General features: G+C 54.0%; 1 protein-coding gene across 10 annotated transcripts in view; it reads right to left on the reverse strand.

Annotated features, from left to right (window-relative positions):
• The window catches only part of PRKCB (protein kinase C beta), a 92,077-nt gene that overhangs the window by 21,787 nt on the left and 49,889 nt on the right, over positions 1 to 20,401 (reverse strand). For all 10 annotated transcript variants that reach the window (XM_085074268.1, XM_085074269.1, XM_085074266.1 and 7 more), the window contains exons 6-13: positions 15,501 to 15,657; positions 14,959 to 15,093; positions 13,030 to 13,126; positions 11,266 to 11,412; positions 6,228 to 6,401; positions 2,533 to 2,624; positions 1,638 to 1,700; positions 8 to 146 (exon numbers count right to left, since the gene is read on the reverse strand). In XM_085074268.1, the coding sequence (XP_084930394.1) occupies positions 8 to 146; positions 1,638 to 1,700; positions 2,533 to 2,624; positions 6,228 to 6,401; positions 11,266 to 11,412; positions 13,030 to 13,126; positions 14,959 to 15,093; positions 15,501 to 15,657 (1,004 nt within the window). The remainder of the gene's footprint in view (positions 1 to 7; positions 147 to 1,637; positions 1,701 to 2,532; positions 2,625 to 6,227; positions 6,402 to 11,265; positions 11,413 to 13,029; positions 13,127 to 14,958; positions 15,094 to 15,500; positions 15,658 to 20,401) is intronic.

Raw genomic sequence — 20,401 nt, forward strand, 5'->3', positions numbered from 1 at the left:
GTCGTACCTCGGGCGCGATGTAGTCTGGAGTGCCACAGAAGGTCTTGGTGGTCACCCCGTCCCAGATGTTCTCCTTGCACATGCCAAAGTCGGCGATCTTTATGTGGCCCTCGCTGTCCAGCATCACATTGTCCAGCTTCAGGTCCCTGCAGGGCGACAGCAAACCCGTGACACAACACACCTGACGAGTCTCCCCGAGCTCTGCTGTGCCTGAGCTCCGCCTGCGTCTCACACCCAGGCTCTTTGTAGGATAATGTTTGGGGAAATGAGTGAAAATGAGGCAGGGATCTGTCAGGATGGAGTGTTTATTTTACTTGTAACCTACAGGAGCACCATGCTGGGCACAGCGCTTTGAAGTGTAAGATGGAAAACACTCATCTGGCAGGAGACTGATTTAATTGATTTTTTCCTTTGCTCCCGTGAAAATCAAAGTGCACTTAGAGCTCTTGCGATGGAGAAGCACCTACTCAGCACAAGTCCTTGCCTCACCTGTGCTCTGGTCCCCCCTGAAGTACAAATCAGCTGTGTTTCTCTCTGATCCTCACCCCCAGAAAACCTGTTTGTGGTACTCAACCCCCAGGAGCTCTGCTCCTTTGCTCAGGCTGCAGAGGTGGATCCAGCTGCAGAGCCCTGGGATGTGAATCCCAGCCTTGAGGCACCCTTCCAGAGGTGGATGCTCCAGCCTCAAGGACACTTGTGTAGCAAGCACTGGGTATTTTGGTGCAATTTATTAACATTTTTACGGGGTTTAAGGCTGTATTTCCTAATTATCATGTCAGTGCTTAGAACCCTGACAGGCCAAAGGCAGGCGGACACGAGCTGGGATTTGGATTTGGAGGAAGGAAGGAAGGAAGGAAGCAGAGGCACTGGGGACCAGCAGACCTAGAATCTCTCTGTAGCAGCTGATGGCAAAAAACAGCCCTCACGTCAAGTTTGTTCCACTTCTTTCATCTTCAGCATCTCCTGACTCCAGCAGCACAGCTGGCATCTCCCTTTCCAGAGCCCTTAATGCTATCTGACACTCATTAGGATGCTCTGCTCCACCCTGGGCTCTGGGAATTCTCCCACGCAGGGAAGAGCAGTGAACGCTGGTTGCAGAGCTCAACCAGCAGCCTCTGAGCCTGGCGTGGCACGTGGCAGTGACCCAGCTACCTCTGGGTGCCACAATCATATTGGGAATGGCAAAGAAGCTTCAGTGGCTGAAGCAGAAGTGACAGAGTGGCATCGCAGAGCTCGGAGCAAGCCACCAGCAAGTGCTGCCCCAGTGGCAATGGTAAGAGAGCAGTGCCCTGCAGCCAAATTTGGGGCTTGGAGCTGCACCAGCCTGTCAGGGAGCATTTGTGTTGTGTGGAGAGAAACACATGGAACAGGGCAGGAGAGAACCAGAACTGCCTTTCCACGAGCTGGGGTAAAGCAGGAACCTCCTCCCTTTTGGGTGTGCACACCACGTGTCAATGGCTGGACTCACTGATCAGCCTTTGGCATCCTGGCATTCTACCTGTGAGCAGCTGGCAGACCCCAGCCATGGCACGGGCAGGGAGAGCCCCAGCTGGGGGCTACGGGCAGAGTGAGACCCCCAGAGCACCTCTGTGCATGGCCCTGGCTCTGCAGGGGGAGGGAGGAACCTGCTCACCTACCGGTAAATGATGCCTTTGCTCTGCAGGAAGAAGAGCCCGATGGCTATTTCTGCTGCGTAGAACCTGAAAGAGAAAGTTGAAAAGCAAGACTGACAACGAAAGAAGATGAAATGCAAACCCTCCCGGCTGGATGGCAGCGAAGGAAACGCGTTAGGCAGATGTGACCAAAGCAGCCACGGCAGAGAAATTCCAGAGAAGGATCACATGGGGATGATCCAAGGCAGCCTGTGCTGCACCAGGCAGTGATGCCACCGGGCTGCTGGGGGCTGTCACTTCTGGTTACACAGATTAACCAGAGCTGCAGCCACGGCTGCTGCTCACCACACGGCTGGGAAAGTTATCCCTGCTCCCGGAGCCACCAGGCACTGCCACCCCTGGCTCTGGGAATATTCTGGGTCTCAGAGGATTCTGCCAGAGACAAGACACCGGCTCAGCCCCCCAGGCTGTGCTCAGTGTTTGTGGGTTTTATGTGAGCATCTGAAGGCTTTCAGGGACACATCCTGCTCTGTGCAGCTCTCAGGGAACAGGAGCCAAAAGCCAGCAGTTAACATTCTGGCAGAGCAGCCAAAACCCAACATCCCTCTCACTCCTGGGAAAGGACCAGGCAGAGCAGAGGCCTGGTGTCTCCTAGGAAGCCTCCAAACCTCCCTGCCTTGTACTTTTATTTACCTGAATTTATTTATTTGGTTCGATTATTTACAATGCACCCCAAGGGGGAGGTGGAGGCACCAGATCCTTAGCATCAAGCAAAGAGTTCTCCTGCATCTCCTGCATCTCATTCCTGCTGTTTCCCCTCCCTTTCTGCCCAGGAGTTGTACCACAAAGCCTGGCCTTGGACCACATGCCACAGGTCCATCCCATCCCCACCCCAAAGGTGCCAAACCACTGCACTTACACAGCGTGGGGCTCCTTGAACCTCCCAACCTGCTGGATTTGGTACATCAAGTCCCCACCATTCACGTATTCCATCACAAAATACAAGCGATCCTGAAGGGGAAAAGCAAGCAATTAGCAATGGGATTATCAGAGCAGGGAGTCTGCAGGGTCATAAAGAGGAACCAAGGTGACTGGTAGCTCCAATCTGCAATTCCATGGAAATACAGCCATCATCCCTGTCCTTGCCATGGGGTGCCAGGGCTCCTGTTAGTACAGAGCCCATCAGCACTAATTCCTTGGGAATGCTCAGGACTGCAGCTCTGCCCTCTGCAGACAGATCCACCGGACAAAGCAAGTGGAGGAGTCCCTGAATCAGAGGTTCTTCACTTCCCAGGAATATATTTGCAGTTCTTCACAGAAGCCATTTTCAGGGTTGTTCAGGCAGGTCCTTGCTGGCATTTCCCAGGCACTCCATGGCTTCAGCCAAGGGACACACAGGGGACACGAGCAGTTCCTGTGGGGACCAAACTCCATCCACAGCCAGGACTCAGCCAAGCACCAGGAGGGATGTGTGACATTGCCAGCCCTCTCCCAGGATGGCAGTGCTGAGGGTGCACTGGGACCCCTGGTCAAGCTGGGGGCTTCATCCCCCTCCTCACTCCCTCCAGCCTGCTCTGAGGGTCATCTGCTCATGTTCACATGTGGTTGAGGGAGTCCAGAGGAGCCCTGAGATGCTCTCAGAGTGGAGTCCCTCTGCTCTGGAGCCAGGCTGGGGGAGCTGGGAATGTTCACCTAGGGCAGAGCAGGCTCCAAGGAGACCTCAGAGCCCCTGCCAGTGCCTAAAGGGCTCCAGGAGAGCTGGAGAGGGACTGGGGACGAGGGCCTGCAGTGACATGAGCCCTCAGTGCATGGGAGACAAAGGACAGCCCTGGGCTGCCCCATCCCACCCCTAGAGGGAAGGACAGAGGCTGGAGCACTGTGGGAGCTGCAGGTTGGCAGCATTACATAATATCAACATTTCCCATTGCTCATTTCCTCCTTAAATAAGCTTTGCCCTGCTTTTCAGACAGGAAGGACAGGGAGCCCAGAGGAGCTGCAAATGGAGCATTGCCATAACCAGGGCTGTGGGGGAGATGGGTTCAGCACCCCCAGGGCACTGTCCAGCCTGAGGAGATGTGTTCAGCACCCCCAGGGCACTGTCCAGCCTGAGGAGATGGGTTCAGCACCCCCAGGGCACTGTCCAGCCACAGGAGATGGGGTTCAGCCCTCACAGGGCACTGTCCAGCCTGAGGAGATGGGTTCAGCACCCCCAGGGCACTGTCCAGCCACAGGAGATGGGTTCAGCACCCCCAGGGCACTGTCCAGCCACAGGAGATGGGGTTCAGCCCTCACAGGGCACTGTCCAGCCTGAGGAGATGTGTTCAGCACCCCCAGGGCACTGTCCAGCCTGAGGAGATGTGTTCAGCAGCTCCTGCTCCCAGCACAGTCCCCCAGCCATGGGCAGCCCCAGAGGAATCAATACAGCAGCACAGGGCTGTGTAAAACACATGGCACCGCCGGGATAGAAGGGACAATTTGGCTTTTCAGCTGCCTGGGGATTGGGGAGCACCCCTGAGTGAAGGACAGCCCTGGCAGGCGGCCGGCCAGCCCGCAGGGAGGCACAGCAGCAATGTCACCTTGAGCAGCCACCGGCACGGCAGGCAGCCCGTGACAGCACGGCAGAGCAGAGCAGAGCAGAGCAGAGCAGAGCAGAGCGGGCTCGGCTGCAGCTGCTTCCTAAATATATCGATCTGCTGCAAGGAGGAAGAATATTAAAAAGACGGGCTCTTGAAGCAGCCAGCTGAGCTCTAAAAGCAGGAGCTGAGCTTTCCTCATTGGGGTGGGGAAGGGAGCTCTGGTGCTCCAGGGAGAGAAATGCCGTGAGTAAGGCTGGCAGATGGCTGGGCACCCACGGGCTGCCGGCAGGGATGGCACAGAACGCTGGCCTGGCTCCTGTTGGTGGCACAAAGGACAGAGTCTGTCCAAGTCTGGAGCGTCCAAACTCGCTGAGCAGCAGCACAGCACGGAGATGGAAATCCACTGCAGAGCCTGGCGTGGAGCTGCTGACACTCCCTCCTTCCTGGGCAGCCAGGATGACACTCCTGGGGCTCTTCAGTGCCCTTCTAATGAACTGCTCCATCCCCTGCCTGACTCCACGCTAGGAACGAGAGACAGAGCCAGGACAACAGCCATGCTCCCATCCACCCCCAGCAGATACTGGGGGAAATCCTTCCCTGTGAGGTGGAGAAGCCCTGGCATAGAGTGGCCAGAGAAGCTGTGGCTGCCCCTGCATCCCTGGCAGTGTCCAAGGCCAGGCTGGACAGGGCTTGGGGCAGCCTGGGGCAGTGGAAGGTGTCCCTGCCATGGATGATCTCCAAGCTCCCTTCCAACCCAAACCATTCCATGATTCTGTGATTTACCATCTCAGTGTGGCTGTGGCTGCTGTGTCCTTCAGTGCTGTGGCCCAGAGGTCACACAAAGGCACAGCTCACCCCCAGCTCACCCTGCTTCCACCTGGGGCCTTTCAGAGCACAGGCACCTCTCACCCTCCAGCCCCAGGCAGGAGCTCTCTCCTTGCTCATCTTCCCTTTTCCTTTAAAATGCAGGTTTAGGGTTTTTCTCTCTCCCGAAGCCGCTGAGCCAACAGCCCTGGTGGAGAATTGTGCTCTGGACTTTGCTCCCAGAAATCAAAGTGCTTTGTGCCAGCGTTTGATAATACACCCTGCTATACATTTTGATTACATTACAAATACGATTACTATTAAGCTACTATAGGTCTGCCAGGAATAATCCCGCGCTGACTCACTTCAGATGCCAGGGAGATGCTGTGTGAAATAGCTGCTCCTGCCACATCCTGATTGCTGTGCTGCAAAGCCGGGCTGCAGGCTTTAAATACACTCAATGTGTTTGGTAAATGAAATTTCTGGGATAATATTAAAATGTAATCCTCCTGGAAAGCATTGTCGTCGTTCTAAAGGACTCTGCTGATTCCCTCTGCCGGCTCCCAGGGCTGTGTACCTGGACATTCTCATTCACAGGCTGCTCCAGGGCCAGGCAGGGACTGCAATAAAGGACTGTCCCCCTCTCCACTCCTGACTCATACAAACCCAATCACACGCCCATGGAAAACTGAATTTCCTGCAGTTTGGGTTAGGTTTCTCCCTTTGCTCAGCACTTTGATCAGAGGAATGAGCCCTGGGAAAAAGTGCAGCACTTTGCTGTTGAGCCATAAGGGACACTGAGGGCTGGGGACACCTGGGGGGCTGGAAAATCACCTCTAATGTCACCAACAGCTCCCCAAAGAACACATCTCAGGGTGCAGCTAGTGTACATTACACTTCCATGTCACTCTCCCACACTGTGGTCCTGGAGGCACTTTTGCCAGTGAACTGGAGAAGGTGTGAGGCTGCCAAGGCAGAGAATACACAATTGCTTTGGCAAGTGCACTGATGTACAGAGAACACAGAATCCTAAAATTATTTGGCTTGGAAGACCTTAAAGTCCATCCAGTGCCACCTCCTGCCACAGACAGGGACACCTCCCACCACCCCAGGCTGCTCCAAGCCCTGTCCAACCTGGCCTGGGACACTCTTCCAATCCATTTTGCAGAGTGCCAGGCTCCCAGTGCTCAGTGCCCAAGCTGAGGTGGGGACAAGCTGTGGCAGCAGCTCTTACCATGGTCTGGAAGCAGGAGTGCAGCTGGGTCAGGAAGGGAGGCTTCCCAGAGAGAGCCAGGACTCGCTTCTCCACCATGGTGCACTCCACGTCATCGTCCTGGATAACGACGTCCTTCTTCAGGATCTTCACAGCATAGAGCTCGTCTGTGCCCTTCCTCTCTGCCAGCATCACCTGCACGGGGGACAGGACATGTGTGGGATCAGGGGAAACTGGATCTGCAGTGCCTCGAGCTGGAATAGTCACAGCTAACAGCTCATTATCCTGTGGCTCCCCTAGAGCCCTGAGAGAAGCTGCAGGTGCCAAACTGCAGAAAGCTGCCAGGGGTTTTCCCGTGAGCATTTAGGGACTCTAAGTCTAAGGAGTAACACATCTCCTCCCTCAGCACCTCAGTGCCTCGAGGAGGCCGAGGGTTTGATGGTATCTGAGCCCAGCTCACCCTCCAGCACCCCTCACCCTGCCAGGGTCTGGGCTGTCACCCTCGGAGTGTCACCAGCACTGGGGGAGGGTGTCAAGAGGCTGAACACAGAGTCCATCAAATTACAAGGTGGTAAACATTTAAAGTGGAAAAGAGCTAGACTGTAGTGAATAGTAAGAAAAAACCCCCATGTGATTTTCTCTGCCTCACCCCCTCCCTCCAGAGCAGTGAGCAAAGCCCATCACATGCTGGTTCATTGCCCAGCCAAGCCCCTCTCAGCCAGAAGAATCCATCCAACCTCTCATTTCCAACCAGTCCCACCCAACTGCAGGTTTATTTGTTGCAGTAAATGGGATTCACTGCTTCTGCTGGTGCAAATCCCTCGGGTTAGTCCCACCAGCCCAGCGAGGGTCCCCTGCCTGACCCATCAGCCTAAGCTGCTCCTTGGGCTGCTGGCAAATAAACCAACTCTGAAACTTCCCTTTGCTTCCCATTTTCCCTCTCACACTCTCTCTTCACCTCAGATTGGAGCACTGGGTGGAAACAAATTGCTTTTCATTTGAAGGAGTCAGCAGAAATACTCCAGTCACATCAGCAACAGCAGCTTGGGGGTTTTGGAAACAAATTATGTGAAGTCAGCATCGACAGGGTGGAACTGAAATGCACTTGGGGCTGGGGCAGATGGCAGGGGACACACGAGCAGGTCTCAGGGTGACTTTAGAGACACCAAGGACAACAGAATTAACCCTCTTGTGTTCCCGGAGCAGTGGGAGAGTTCTCACCCCTGGAGGGATTGAACAGATGTGCAGCTGTGGCACTCGGGGACAGGGGTTGGTGGTGGCACTGCTGGGGTTGGACTCCATGGTCTCACAGGGCTTTTCTGACCTTGGTGATTCTGTGATTCCACTCTGTGACACAGCCAGAGGACCAGGGATGACAAGGCAGGGACATGGCCTGAGCAGTGAGGTCTTTGGTGCCACCAACCCGTCTGAGTGCAAATCCCAGAGAACAGGGAGCTGCACTTGCTGAGTGCCTCTGGTGCTCAGGGGAGCCTGGCTGTCCTTGACACACTGCTGTCAGGGCTAGCTGGGGTGGCACTGGGGCTCCTCAGTGCCAAGGGCTCTGGAGGAGGCTGTGACATTGCCATTTCCATCGCTGGGGTGGGACTGCAGTGACCTCACGCTGGCTAACCCTGCAGCAGGGCTGAGCTGTGGGACTGTGGGATGGGATTTGATTTATTCACCTGCTGATCCCTGAAGAGCACTGGGAGCCCAGAGCAGCTCGTTGTGCTGCTGGGATGGAACTAAGCTGCCCCTGGATCCCTGGAGGTGTCCAAGCTGGAAAAGGCTTGGAGCAGCCTGGGACAGTGGAAGGTGTCCTGCTGCTGGGTGATCTTTAAGGTGCTTTCCAACCCAAGCCATTCCCTGTTCCTGTGCCTGGGCAGCAGACACAGCTGCCTCACACAGCATCTGCACCTCTGCCCTCCCTTGTGGCTCTGCCCAAACGGAGCTGTTTTGGTTCACTGCCTCCATTTATCACCATTTCACACAAGTTGATCCTTACAAGGCTCCACGCTCAGGTGCTAAAACCAGAGCTAATTTCTAGGTGATAAAAGCAGAAGGGCTTTGGCCGCTCAAAATTGGTGGAAAAGAAGAAGTAACCACTCCAGGAGAATATTCTGAGGGAAAATTAAACCTGTTACCTGTGTGTAAGAGCATTATGTACAATATCAGTCATACACAGACCTGCCTTGCCATCCACAACCCTTTCAGAGGAAATTTAACTAGAGCAGGGAGGCTCTGAGCATCTGCTTCTGCCCCGAAGGGACCTCACTGAGGACGTGGCTGCCACCCCCTCTGCAGTGTGAGGCACAGCTTGGCTGGGGCACCACAAATGCAAAAAACTGCTTGAGGCCATCCATGCTGTGAATGGCTCATGAAGCAGCTTCCCAGCGACACAGCTGAGCCAGCCCTGCTCCCTGAGATGTGAAAGGCAAAAGGACTTTCCAGCTGGTGACAATCAGCTGGGGGACACAGGGATGGCTGGGTGTGAAGTGGAAACCACCCAGTGCTGCACTCCTGAGGCACAGCTGGCTATTCCCCTCTCCTGGGGTAATCACAGAATCCTTTAGGTTGGAAAACACCTCCAAGGCCATCGAGTCCAAGCTGTGCCTGATCCCCACCTTGTCCCCAGCCCAGAGCACTCAGTGCCACCTCCAGCCCTTCCCTGGACACCTCCAGGGATGAGCACTCCAAACCTCCCTGGGCAGCTCCTGCCTGACCACCCTTTGCATGGAGAAATTCTTCCTGATGTCTTCCTGACGTTTGAAGGTGTTCAAATACAAAGACCCAACCAGAGCAGTGCCCCCAGCACAGCCCAGAGCCCAGGATGTGTGTGGGTGACAGAGGCAGCAGGGACCAAGTGCCACCCTTGCTCTGCCCTCCTGCCACGTGTCTCACCGAGAGCAGAGCAGAGCATTGCACAGCTTGAAAACTCTCACAGCCCAGGAAAGCTGCCACTGCACAGGAATCCAGAACGGCAGCAGCCAAAGGCTCCACCCTGCTCAGCAAAACAACACAAACCCCCGAAAAGCCTGACAGCTCGAGAGCACGACAGATTGATTAGCTGCAAAAATATGAGCAAGCCACCTAATTTCACTCTCCTCTATTTATAATGCGGCGAAGCAAACCCGGGGTGGGCTGTGCCAGCTCTGCCTCCCTCCGTGGGAGTGTCTCCCTGCCCGTGCCAGCTCGTGAATTGCCACCAGCCACAGTGCCAGGAGCCCCCCGAGAGCCCAGAGCACCAGGGGCACCTCTGGCCTGGGGCTGGACACGCTGAGCCAGGAGCACACACCCCCGAGCCCCTGTTTTCCAAACCACATCCATTTTCCACCCCCTAAACCCTGCTGCCTGGCTCGGGGGACCTCCATCTGCCAGCGCACTCGCTGGGAAGCAGATTGCTTTCTTTTTTAACTTTTTATTGGTGCAGAAAAGAAAAGCTGATATTTAACTTGATTTATTCCTGTAATATAGAGTATTTGTTTGGGAATGCTCCAGCATAAGAACTGGAGATATTCTGAATACAGAGAAAGGAAGTTTGTCAAACTCCACTGAGGACAACATTTGTACTTCTGACCCTGGACAGCCGAGTGTGGAGAGAGGAAAACACTGAGCAGTAAACCTGAGGCCCTGATGCCAAAGGGTTAATAGAGACAGACAGAGGCTCACTAAAACACTGGGATTATGGTCCAAGAGCTCTCCCAGCCAGCAGGGAGCGGGAGGAGGGAGGCTGGCAGCAGGCAGGCAGGCACAGGAGCAGGTGCCAGCCCTGGAGAGGGAAGGACAGTGCCAGCCCTGCAGAAGGATGGCAATGCCATGGACACAGCCAGCTGCTGGGCACAGCAAGGGCTGGGGCTCCGAAGGGAGCTGGGCTGCTCTCCCTGCCCCAGGCACCTCTGGCCGGCTCCTCCCGAACATCTGGCACCTCTGGCGGTGTGCAGAAGAGGCTCGAAGCTGGTGTGCCCTGCCGGGATGCCTGGGCAGTGCAGGCACACGTGAGGGTGAGGCTGCATCAACCCGCAGAAACCAACGTGCCGTTTTAATTAGCGCTAATTAGCATATTTATAACATTCTGTTCCAGGGAACAGTTTCTGTCACACATTCCCTTATATAAGGCAGAGCCGACTGAGGAGTTTGCTAATGTTTCTCAGATTTCAGGGATGAAGGCGGCGGGGGACACGCCGCAGCTACCGAGGCTCCAGATGCCAGGGATGGCTTTGAAAGGATGAGGTGTTGGGAGGCAGGGAAGAGGGGACATTGCTGTGTGACAGCAGCACAAGGCTCTCCTGCTCGCCGGGATGCCAACCCACAGCAAGGGTGCAACGCCAGGGCTGCTGCTCTGGGTGCCATCAGCACCTCCCGTTCCCTTCCTGTCACCAATGTTCTCCTGGATCCTGGAGCTCTCCACCCCTGGAGCAGCAGACAACACCTGGAGAGAAGCTGGGACCTCCCAGAGCTCCAGAGGCAGCAGTAGGCTGCAGAAGGAAAGGTTGCTCCTGCTGCACCCCTGTGCTCAGGGCAGCATCCCCACACACCCTGCTCACCTCCACTGCCTGCCCAAGGAAGGAGCCTGCAGGCACAGCAATATTCCCTGCAATTAAGGCAATTCACTAATGAGAGTGGGGTTAGGCCAGCAGACACTGCACCCACCTCCTGCAGAGCCCCAGCAGCCCCTGGAGCGCTGGGATCCCGAATGGAAATCATGAGAGCTGGCAAGAGCCCAAGAAAAATGAAGGCTCCAAGTCACATAATTACCAGAAGAATGAAATTCTGTTACCACTCACAACCGGTCTGGGAAGTTAATTAAAATGTTCCCATATATTTGCAATTATTAGAGAAGGAAAAAAAACCCCAAGCAAATAAAAAAGAGCTTTAAAGACACAACTCATCCCCTGCTTCCCAAAAGGATGGATTTTGTGATGTTCTCATCAGACATCTCTGGTGGGAGCCAAGCTGGTGACACCAGTGACACCAGTGCTCCCAGTCCGAGCAAGGACAGGTGACACTGGGCAGCCACAAGAAACACGAGTTCAACACACACAGAGCCAAGGCTCTCCCTCACCTTCCCAAAGCTGCCTTTTCCCAGCACCATCAGGAAGTTGAAATCCGAAAGCTTCATCCGATCCCGGCTGCCGTTGTTGTCGAATTTGGAAATGGCATTTCTTGTCTTCTCATCCGCAGCCTTGGACCCTGTGCCGATCTTGGCTCTCTGCACAGGTGGAGAGGGGATGGGGAGGAGGAGAAAACATTGCTGAGAGCAGCAGGGAGAATGGGCAATATGAACCAGTGGTGGTGGTGAGTGAAATCCCATCTCAACAGCTCTTTCCCAGCTCAGGAGCCAGCCTGAGCTTTGGAGTCTTTTCCATCACCTTGATGGGGAAAACACCAAGAAAGGCACTGCAGAACTTACCAGCCCTGGCACTGCCCAGCTGCTCCCCAGTTAACCTCTGCCAGAGCAACTGGGAACCACCTCTGCCCCTGGTCATCCCCCTTCCCATGCCAGCAGGACACAGCAGCCTGCCAGCCTCCCTGCACCATGCCCAGGGTGGACAAAACACGGGAAAGAGGCCTGAATAAGCTCTTTGTGGGCAAACTGGCTTCTGTCTCTCACCTCACCAAAAAAAAGAGAGGTGACTATAAAAATATTAAGGTAAAATATGGGACTTTTTATCCAGCTCCACATCCATTATGCCCTCAAGGGATCTTCCATTTGAGATATTCTATGATTGTATGTGATACTGGAGGGAATTGCAGTCCTGTGCTGGCTGAGGTTGAAGGGAGAAAGCCACAAACCCACTTGAACAGCCCAGAAGTGACAGCCCAGCCACCCCCAGCTGCTCACTGAGGATCCCCACAAAGCCCCTTTTTCAAACCCCAGACCCCACCAGTGCCTCCTCCCCAGGCCAGGGGCTGTGATGGGCTGATCCTCCTCCCGTGAAAGCTCTCTCACAATTTATTCCCCTTTAATTTATAGAAATCTGTGGCAGTGTGAGGCCTGTGCTGAGCTCAGCCTAGCATGAAATTCCACTAACCCGATCCCGGCGGTTCAATTTGGCTGCTGCTGGCAGCCCCTCCAGATAGCACCTCTCGGGGAATCTCAGCCTTTGCTGCTGCTAATTGGTTCTCACAAGCTTCTCCAGGCTGCAGAATTCCCCACTCAAGGTCACCTGCAGCACCTCTGAGCATTTGGAAAGCTCAGGAATGCTCTGAACGCTAAGGAATGGTGTCTGGGATTTTCACACGCCATGGGTGAGAGCACAGCTCTGTCCTGGGGAGAGGCTGGAGCCCAAGGATGGGACCTGCTGCTGTCCACACACACCACACAGCCTGTCCTGCTTCCCTGTTAATTCTTTGTGGAGCCAAAACCCATAGGTTGTAGCCACTGTTGTGTCAGAACTGTCTTTTCTTGGATATTCAGGAAAGCTGTATATAAATAAGATCAAAAAGAAAGGAGAACAGGAGCTAACTCTCCAGTCTCTGCTACAATTACAGAGTTCACGCTGAGAACCATAAGGGCAACTCTTTTATGTCTGTATGGCTCATTGCATGTGAGTCTCCAGATGTACCAACCTCATTCCCAGGGCTCTGAGGGGATTTCAGCTGCGCTGAAAAATGGCAAAGATCTGCTAATTCAGCAATGTCTGGATCAATCATTCAGCAAAAACTTCCATGGCTTATTAAGTAGTAAATAGACATTTCTCCTTGCAGCCTCTCTGGGGAGTTTGGACCTTGCTCCATGCTCCTGTGCTGCCAGGGAAAATCCCTTGCTGAGGGCAGGCAGGCAGGCAGCGAGGAAAACCCCTGAGTGCAAGAAAAATCAATTCACCTCAAATTTCTGCCTCAGCTCCTCGTTTCCTTCCTCTCCCTCGGGAGGCACTGGGACATTGAAATATTCGCCTTCCTCCTGGCTGAGCAGCTTGAACCTGGAGGGACAGAGAGAGGTGGGGTCAGGAGGAAGGACATCACCCCTGTGCCAACACAGCTCTGCCAGCTCTGCCCTTCCCCAGAGCCAGGAGACCCCCAAACCACCCCCTCAGCATGTCCTGGGCACCCTACAGCCCTGCTGTGGTGAGCACAGACAGCACTGGTGGTGCTGCCAAACCAATCCTGACCCCAAAGCCCACGGACAAACACATTTCTGGTGATAACCACAGACAGGCCTGGGCACACCCCTCTCCATCAGCTGCCCCACGGGGACAGCACGTGGACAGTGCCAGTGCCAGGCTGGTGCTGCCAGCCCTGAGCACACAGACTGATGCTCCTCCAAAGGAGAACAGCTGAAGCAGCAGTTGTCAGAAATCATGGAAACACCACTCAGATCCCAGGGGTTTCACCCTGCAGGGGGCTCTGGCAGAGGAGGCTCTGCATCCAGGATGGATCTTGGCCAGCTGTTGTCCCAGAGGCTGCTCCAGGAACAGAGCCCTGTCTGCACAGCACAGGGACAGGCTCTGCCTCTGAGCTTGTTTTCTCCATTAACTGCAGTTGTTTAGGTATGAAATATAGATCACAGCTCCTTCTCCTTCAGTTTACTCCAGCCAGCACTGTGACAAGGAAAATTACTTAGATCTCCACTTACATGATTTTTAAAAGGCTGGAAAATGCTCAGGCTTTGGGCTGCATCAGGAGCTGGCAGTGTGTGGCACACACACCCTCACAGGTGACTGGGAATTCAGGGGAAGTGACAGCTTCCTGCTGCTTTCCAGAGGAGGAGATGTGTCCCCATCAGGGCCTGGCTGGTGACAAGCCAGGCTGAGCCCTGGCAATGCCACCATGCCATAACCTGAGCCCTGGCAATGCCACCATGCCCACCTCAGCAGGGACAGGACAGGCTGGAGAGCAGTGGCAGCACCAGGAGTGGCACAGTGTGGGCACCCAACCCAGCTAATTCCTCCTCCTCCTCTCAGGGGGACATGTGCAGCTTCCACAGTGACAAAACCAGCCTGGGGTATTCACTCAGCTTGTGAATGCAGCTGAATTCCACGCAGGGTTTGGTTTCCAAAAGCCATTTAATATCTCTTTTCAATTATTTCACTCGCCATGGACAGGTAACAGCTCTCAGGCACCAGAGCCTGGGGGAAAACCAGGCAAATAAGGCACCATGTGTCCTGCTGGGGGAGATAAAATGGCAATGCAGAGAGCCACCCAGGGGTGCTGCAGCCCTGCTGTGCTCATGGCTCGGCGCTAACGAGAGGCTGTAATTACACACTGGGCAGCTCCTCTCCTTCTGAGCAGTGCCCTGCTCAGCCCACGTGCTCCAGCCAGCAGTCACAGCTCCCAGGGGTGTCCCCACCACCCCCTCACACCCTGCTCTCCCACACGCCTCAGGAAGCCACCGTGTCTCTCCAGAACAGAAACTGAGGGAATCCAAGCAGAAAATGCTGGAAAATGCCAGTTTGGCAGCTGCTGGCAGGCAGTGCCACCTCCTCCCCAAGCCCCTGCAGACCTGTGTGTGCCCCTGGGATGGAAAAGCCCCCTGAGACCCCCAGCCCGAGGACATGGAGGTGACACAGAGCCAGGCCATGCTGGGCACTCAGACACTGCCCTGGCACCTCTAGGTGACACCCACTGTGGCTCCAGGGACCCTGCCAGCCCCAGAGGTGCAGCAGCAGCTTCCACAGAGCTGGGACAGCTGGGCTGGAGCTCAGGGAAGCTGGCAAGGTCTGGGGAGCTGCCACACCTCCCACCACCTCCAAACACCTCCAAACTCCCTGGGCTGCTCTGTGCCCACACTGCTCCCAGCACAGCCACATCTCACCATCCATCCACTCCCGACTTCTGCAGCTCGGAGATCCCGAAGGACAAGGAGCCCATGAAATCATTCCTGCTGGTCAGATCCCAGTCCCAGATCTCCACAGACAACCTCCTGTCTTTGTCTGCCTCTTTCAGTTGGCTGGAAGAGAGGAAAGGGATGATTTTAATCTGGCAGCCATTGCTACATCACCCTGTCCCCCCGTGCTCCACAATGCAAAGTGAAGGGGTGACCCTCAATGCCTGTTGATCCTCAATGCCTGTCGAGGTCTCCAATATTTAATTTCCCAGGTCTCCAATATTTAATTTCCCAGGTACATCCGATCCACACGGAGAGCATGGAGTTCCTGCCCTGACACACTGAGCTTTGAGCTGGGTCAGGGCCGAGGTTTGAGTGCTTTATGCGTCACTTACAGAACAAAGGGAATCATTTCTCACTTGAATCAGCTCAAGGCCTCTGAATAATTAAATCAGAGCAAATAAAGGCACATTAATTTTTGGCGGTGAGAAAATTCACTTTACAAATTTAAACGTTTTCCTTGTACTTACAATTTAAATGTCTCGTTCCACTCAGGATTCAGGGAGCACTTGATAGTTTTGGTCTTCTGCTTGCTTTCGTTTTTGGGGTCAGGGATTAGTTTAAGCTTCACGTAGGGATCTGACAAGCCATTAGGGTCCATAGGAACTAGGTTTTTAGCATCTCTTACTGGGGAAGAGAAAAAGGATTAAATTCAGTATTCCAGCTATAAAAATACCCAACAACTGACAACTTCCCTGTGTGCCAAGAGTAAGTGTGAAAATAGTGATTAAAAGCAGAATTAAACTGGATCTGTGCAGACATGGGCATTACATGAGGAACGACATAATTAACGCCAAGCAAACGCAGCTCTCGTGGATGGGGGAGGCTGCAGGGTCGGCTCAGGAGATTATTTTTACTTCCTGACAGGATGATTTGTTGTTTGCTCTCAGTTTTAAGCAGTTTAAAGCTGATTTGTTTCCTCTTGCCCCTTGGGAAGCAGAATGGCACTGATTTGTGGGGATGGAGCTTTCCTTGAGGAGTGCAAACAGCGATGTGACAGTGGTGGGGTGGGAGAAGGAACCCAAAATCACTGAAACAGCAGCTGGGACCCCTCTGGCTCTGCTGGGTGGCCCTGAGGGACTGGGGGATGCCCACCTGGCACCATCACTTGCCCCCTGGCAGCACCACCCTGGCTCCAGGGCTTGGAGCATCTCCTGCGGGAAGCAGAGCAAACCTGAGGTGACTCAGCTGTTGTAATTGGATTGCAGCTTGGACAAATTAAATACAGCCAGGCTGAGCTGAGTCTCTTTGCCCAGATTAAGTCCAGAAGGGTCTGTCTGCCAGCAGAAGGATCTTATCTTCCCCCCAGCCTGAGCAGAGATAGCAATCCGATGGGTCAGGATGGAGCTGAGGCAGAACGTGGGGAAAAGCAGTTTGCAAGGAAGCTCAGAGCAGAGCCTCATCCCCAGGGGCACACAGAGCACAGGGCTGAGGCACAGAGGGTCCTGCCGTGTTGGGAACAGCCTGAAATCCCAGCAGCTCTGCTCTGAGGCTCTTGGGGGGCTCAGCTTCACCCCCTGATCCCAGGAGGAGCAGAGGATTCCATCTGCACCAGCAGCACTAAGGATGGCAGAAGGAACTTTCAGAGTCAGAGCAGTAAAACCAACTGCTCAGTTCCCAACTCACCAATAGGGAATTTCTGATGAGGCTGGGAGCTGGAGAGTTTTGAAAAGCAAATGAATGCCCCCAAATCTGCCATCTATTGCTGCTCTCCCGAAGCACTGCCCAATTTCCAGCGCCGTGGAATCAAACTCGGAGCCAAAATTCAACTCTGCATTTATAAACGAGCTCATTTATCAAACGTGACAGGCCTGCCAGCAGCTCGTGAGACAGGGAGAGGTGTGAACTGCCAGGAGCTGCCAGGAACTGCCTGCTCCCATCCAGCCTGCAGCTCTGTGCTCCTCACAGCCCGGGAGGAGGCAGCAGCCACAGCCACCTCCTGTCCCTCCGGCAGAGGAGGAGTGACTTCACCCCTGACAGCAGCACGAGTGACCTCGCCAGGGATGCTGTCACAGAATCATTGGATCCTCAACAGTTTGGGTTGGAAAGGACCTTAAATCCCCCCCAGCCCCACCACGCTGGGGCTCCCTGTGCAGGAGACACCAAATGATGTCACACAGAATCAGCTCCCACTCTGCTCTGTGTTTCTCTGTCCCAACAGCCAGCACGACATCCTCTGGAGATGAATGAACAACCCTCTGCTGTTTATCAGGCCACCCTTCACTCCTTGAAGGAACAGGAGAAGTTGTTCCTGGCCCTTGCAGTTAATCAGTTTATGCCCTGAAGCATGAGATTTGATTACCTCATGTTATTATCTCAGCGTGCAGACCTCAGAATTTCATTAATGGGAATAATTTTATCTATTCATTTAAAAACCCCCGAATGCTTCTGCCTGACCTTAAGAAACTTCCTGACTTTTCAAGCAGAAATCAACAATGAAGTGAAGGAAAAATAAAAAGCTGGAGCGGCGCAGCAGCGATACCTCACGGCAGGGGAGATGAGCTCCTCGCCAACGTTTATGGCATTTATTTGACAGTTAAATTTGATGTAAAATAGTTTTACATCTCTCCTAGCCTGACAGCTTTGTGCATCATTAAGAAGTAGTAACATCATTATTAACAGCGATGAGTAAGAATATTATGATCCCATTTAAAGCAAGTCCTAAATCACTCTGGGCACCAAGTCTGGCCAAGCAGATGCCACTGTGGGCTCAGGCTGTGGCCAGGATGAGGTGTTGGCAAATCCTGGCCATCTCTGGACTGGGGGGTTCAGGAGGGCAGTGCCAGCAGTGCCCTCCTCCTCCTCCTCCACACAATTGCCGTGGCTCTGGGGACAGGAAGGAGATGTCACCCACTCTGCCTCGCAGGGCCAGGGCAGGCAGAGCTGGGGGAATGACATTTGAATAATTTATTCCGCAGAATTCGCAATAGCTTCTCCATAACGATTCAGACAACACCTCTGAGTTACTCAGGCAGTTGTAACTGCGGGAACAGGCTTGGGAAGAGACACCCACCTCTCCATGGAACACGTGGGAAGCACCATCAGTCTGCCACATGCCCAAAGCAGGGAGCACAGACCCTCCAGGCAGCTCAGTGACCACAGAGCTCACAGCCAGGAGCTCACTGTGGCTCTGAGAGCAGAGCAAGGCCCTTTCTCCAGCTTCCAGGTTTTCCAGGAAGGGCAAGATTCATACAATTTGGATAAACAAAGCCCAGAGAGTTATTTCCTAAATATGCCACACGGGGTTCAGTTTGATGTGAAATTAAAACAAAGGCTACAACAAACACACTCCAACCCCTCTCTCCAGGTGGCTCCCATGGGCTGTCCCCTCCTGTCACATCCTGTCCCCTCCTCTCTGAGCACACAGGACCATGGAGGTGCTCAGTGCAGGACTCTCTGCTGCCCACTGCCCCCCAAAGGAAGAGTCACCAGCACAGGCTGCCCAGAGAAACTGTGGCTGAGCATCCCTGGCAGGGTTCAAGGGCTGGGAGCAGCCTGGGCTAAAGGAAGGTGTTCCTGCCCATGGCAAGGGCTGGAGGCTCTTTGAAACAAACCATTCCAGGAGTCTGTGAGTCTGTGAAAAACCCTGCCAAAGCCTGGCTCACTGCAAGGTCAGAGCTCCACCATCTCACCCCAGCCCATCTCCTCTCCACAGCCCTGCCAGCAGCTCTTGGGTGGGATTTGGGAGAGGGGAAGGCTCTCAGGCTGACCTGCACCTTCATCTTCCTCCCTGCAGCAGCACCAACACCCCAGCCAGGAGCAGCCCCATCCCAGCCATCAACACCCTCGTGAGTTAAAACATTTAATTGATGCTCTGATAAGAATATATTTGCACATGCTCATACAATGGAAAAGGCACAGGACTCATTAGGGCTGCATCTGCCTGGGCCGGTGATTATTAATTAACGCACTTCCAGCTCGTTTATCTAATCATGGCATAATTGGTTTCAGTTTTGGTCACTGTTTTCCCTCATCAGGTGGGTAAATAGGGAAGCTCCGGTGCCAGCAGGCACTGCCAGGAGCACTGAGGGGCTCAGCTGGCACTGGTGCCTTATTTGCTGGTAAAAATATGAAGCAGACACAGCACTATAGGGAAAAAAGGGAATTACCTTGGTTTTATAGGATTTTAGGTGCACAACTCATCAAAGGTGGAAACACCCCGAGAGCACAACGTGTACAATGTATATATAAATTTATGGACCTTGCAAATTAGCATATCTATCAAAAACCCCCAATAACAAATTTAACTAATGAAGTAATTGTCCCCCTATTCTAATTACCCCCCTAAACAAGACTACAGCCTAGTTTACAAAAACATGTTCCAGGGAGGAGGTTCCATCCCAGGTTGGAGCCTCCAGTTTTGAGATAATTATGAATGTTTTATTTTCCCCCCTGGAGAACCCCCAAGCCAAGCTAAATGTCAGACTACAGGAGTTACAAACATGTGGGGCTGAGGTACAAGGAGTGTTTGTGAAGGGTGCAAGGAGAGGGAAAGGGTCTAAAAATGTATAAAAAGGGTACAAAAAGAAAGGACAAAAAATCATCAAGCACCAGCACCGTGGGCTCAGGGCTGCCAGGGAGGCTTGGCTGGGCAGGAACCAGCAGGAACATCCTGCCAGCATTCCCTAGGGAGGGGAGGGAACCCGAGCTGCTCCTGTCCCACAGCCCTTGCAGGAGCACAGAGCACCCTCTGCTCCACTCACACTGAAGATTCCCCACTTCCCACATCCCACACCACACAGCATAAACCCTGCAGCTCTTCTGCCTCTCCAGCCCTTTTAAACTTTGTGCCTTTTGGAGTTTCTCCCTTTACCCCCTGCTCCCCTGGGAGCTGGAGGCACAGAGGGATGCTCTGACAGACCCAGCTGTGGGAAGGGCTGGCTCTGGGGAGGAGCTGAGCACAGAGCCCTCCGTGCAGCTCCCACCCCGGAGCAGCAGAGCTTGATGGACTCCCAGCCCTCACATCCTCCAGCCCTCACATCCTCCTTCCCTCAATCCACTTCCCAGGCTCAGAGATTCATGTTCCTTAATTCGACAGGCTCAGCATAATCTGCACGGGGAAGCTTTGCTGTTAGGGGAGCAGAGCTGCACAAAGCCTCCTTGCTATGTTAATTTGCTGTGATTTCCTACCTTATTCCGCAGTCTTTTCCCCCTAATGAGACATTTGATCAAAGCCCAGAGCAGGACACAGACTGATCAAGCATTTGCTGTGTCCCACATCAGCCAGGCAATGCCCTGCCTGCTGCACCTCTGCCTCCTGCCCCAGGGGCTCAGAGCCACATCCCACATGTCCCACATTCTAAACACTGGGAATTGCTCCCTGTGAGGGTGGGGAACCCTGGCACAGGGTGCCCAGAGAAGCTGTGGCTGC

This window comes from Lichenostomus cassidix, chromosome 14 (genome assembly GCF_008360975.1).
Source record: "Lichenostomus cassidix isolate B80296 chromosome 14, HeHo_3.0, whole genome shotgun sequence".
NCBI lineage: Eukaryota > Metazoa > Chordata > Aves > Passeriformes > Meliphagidae > Lichenostomus > Lichenostomus cassidix.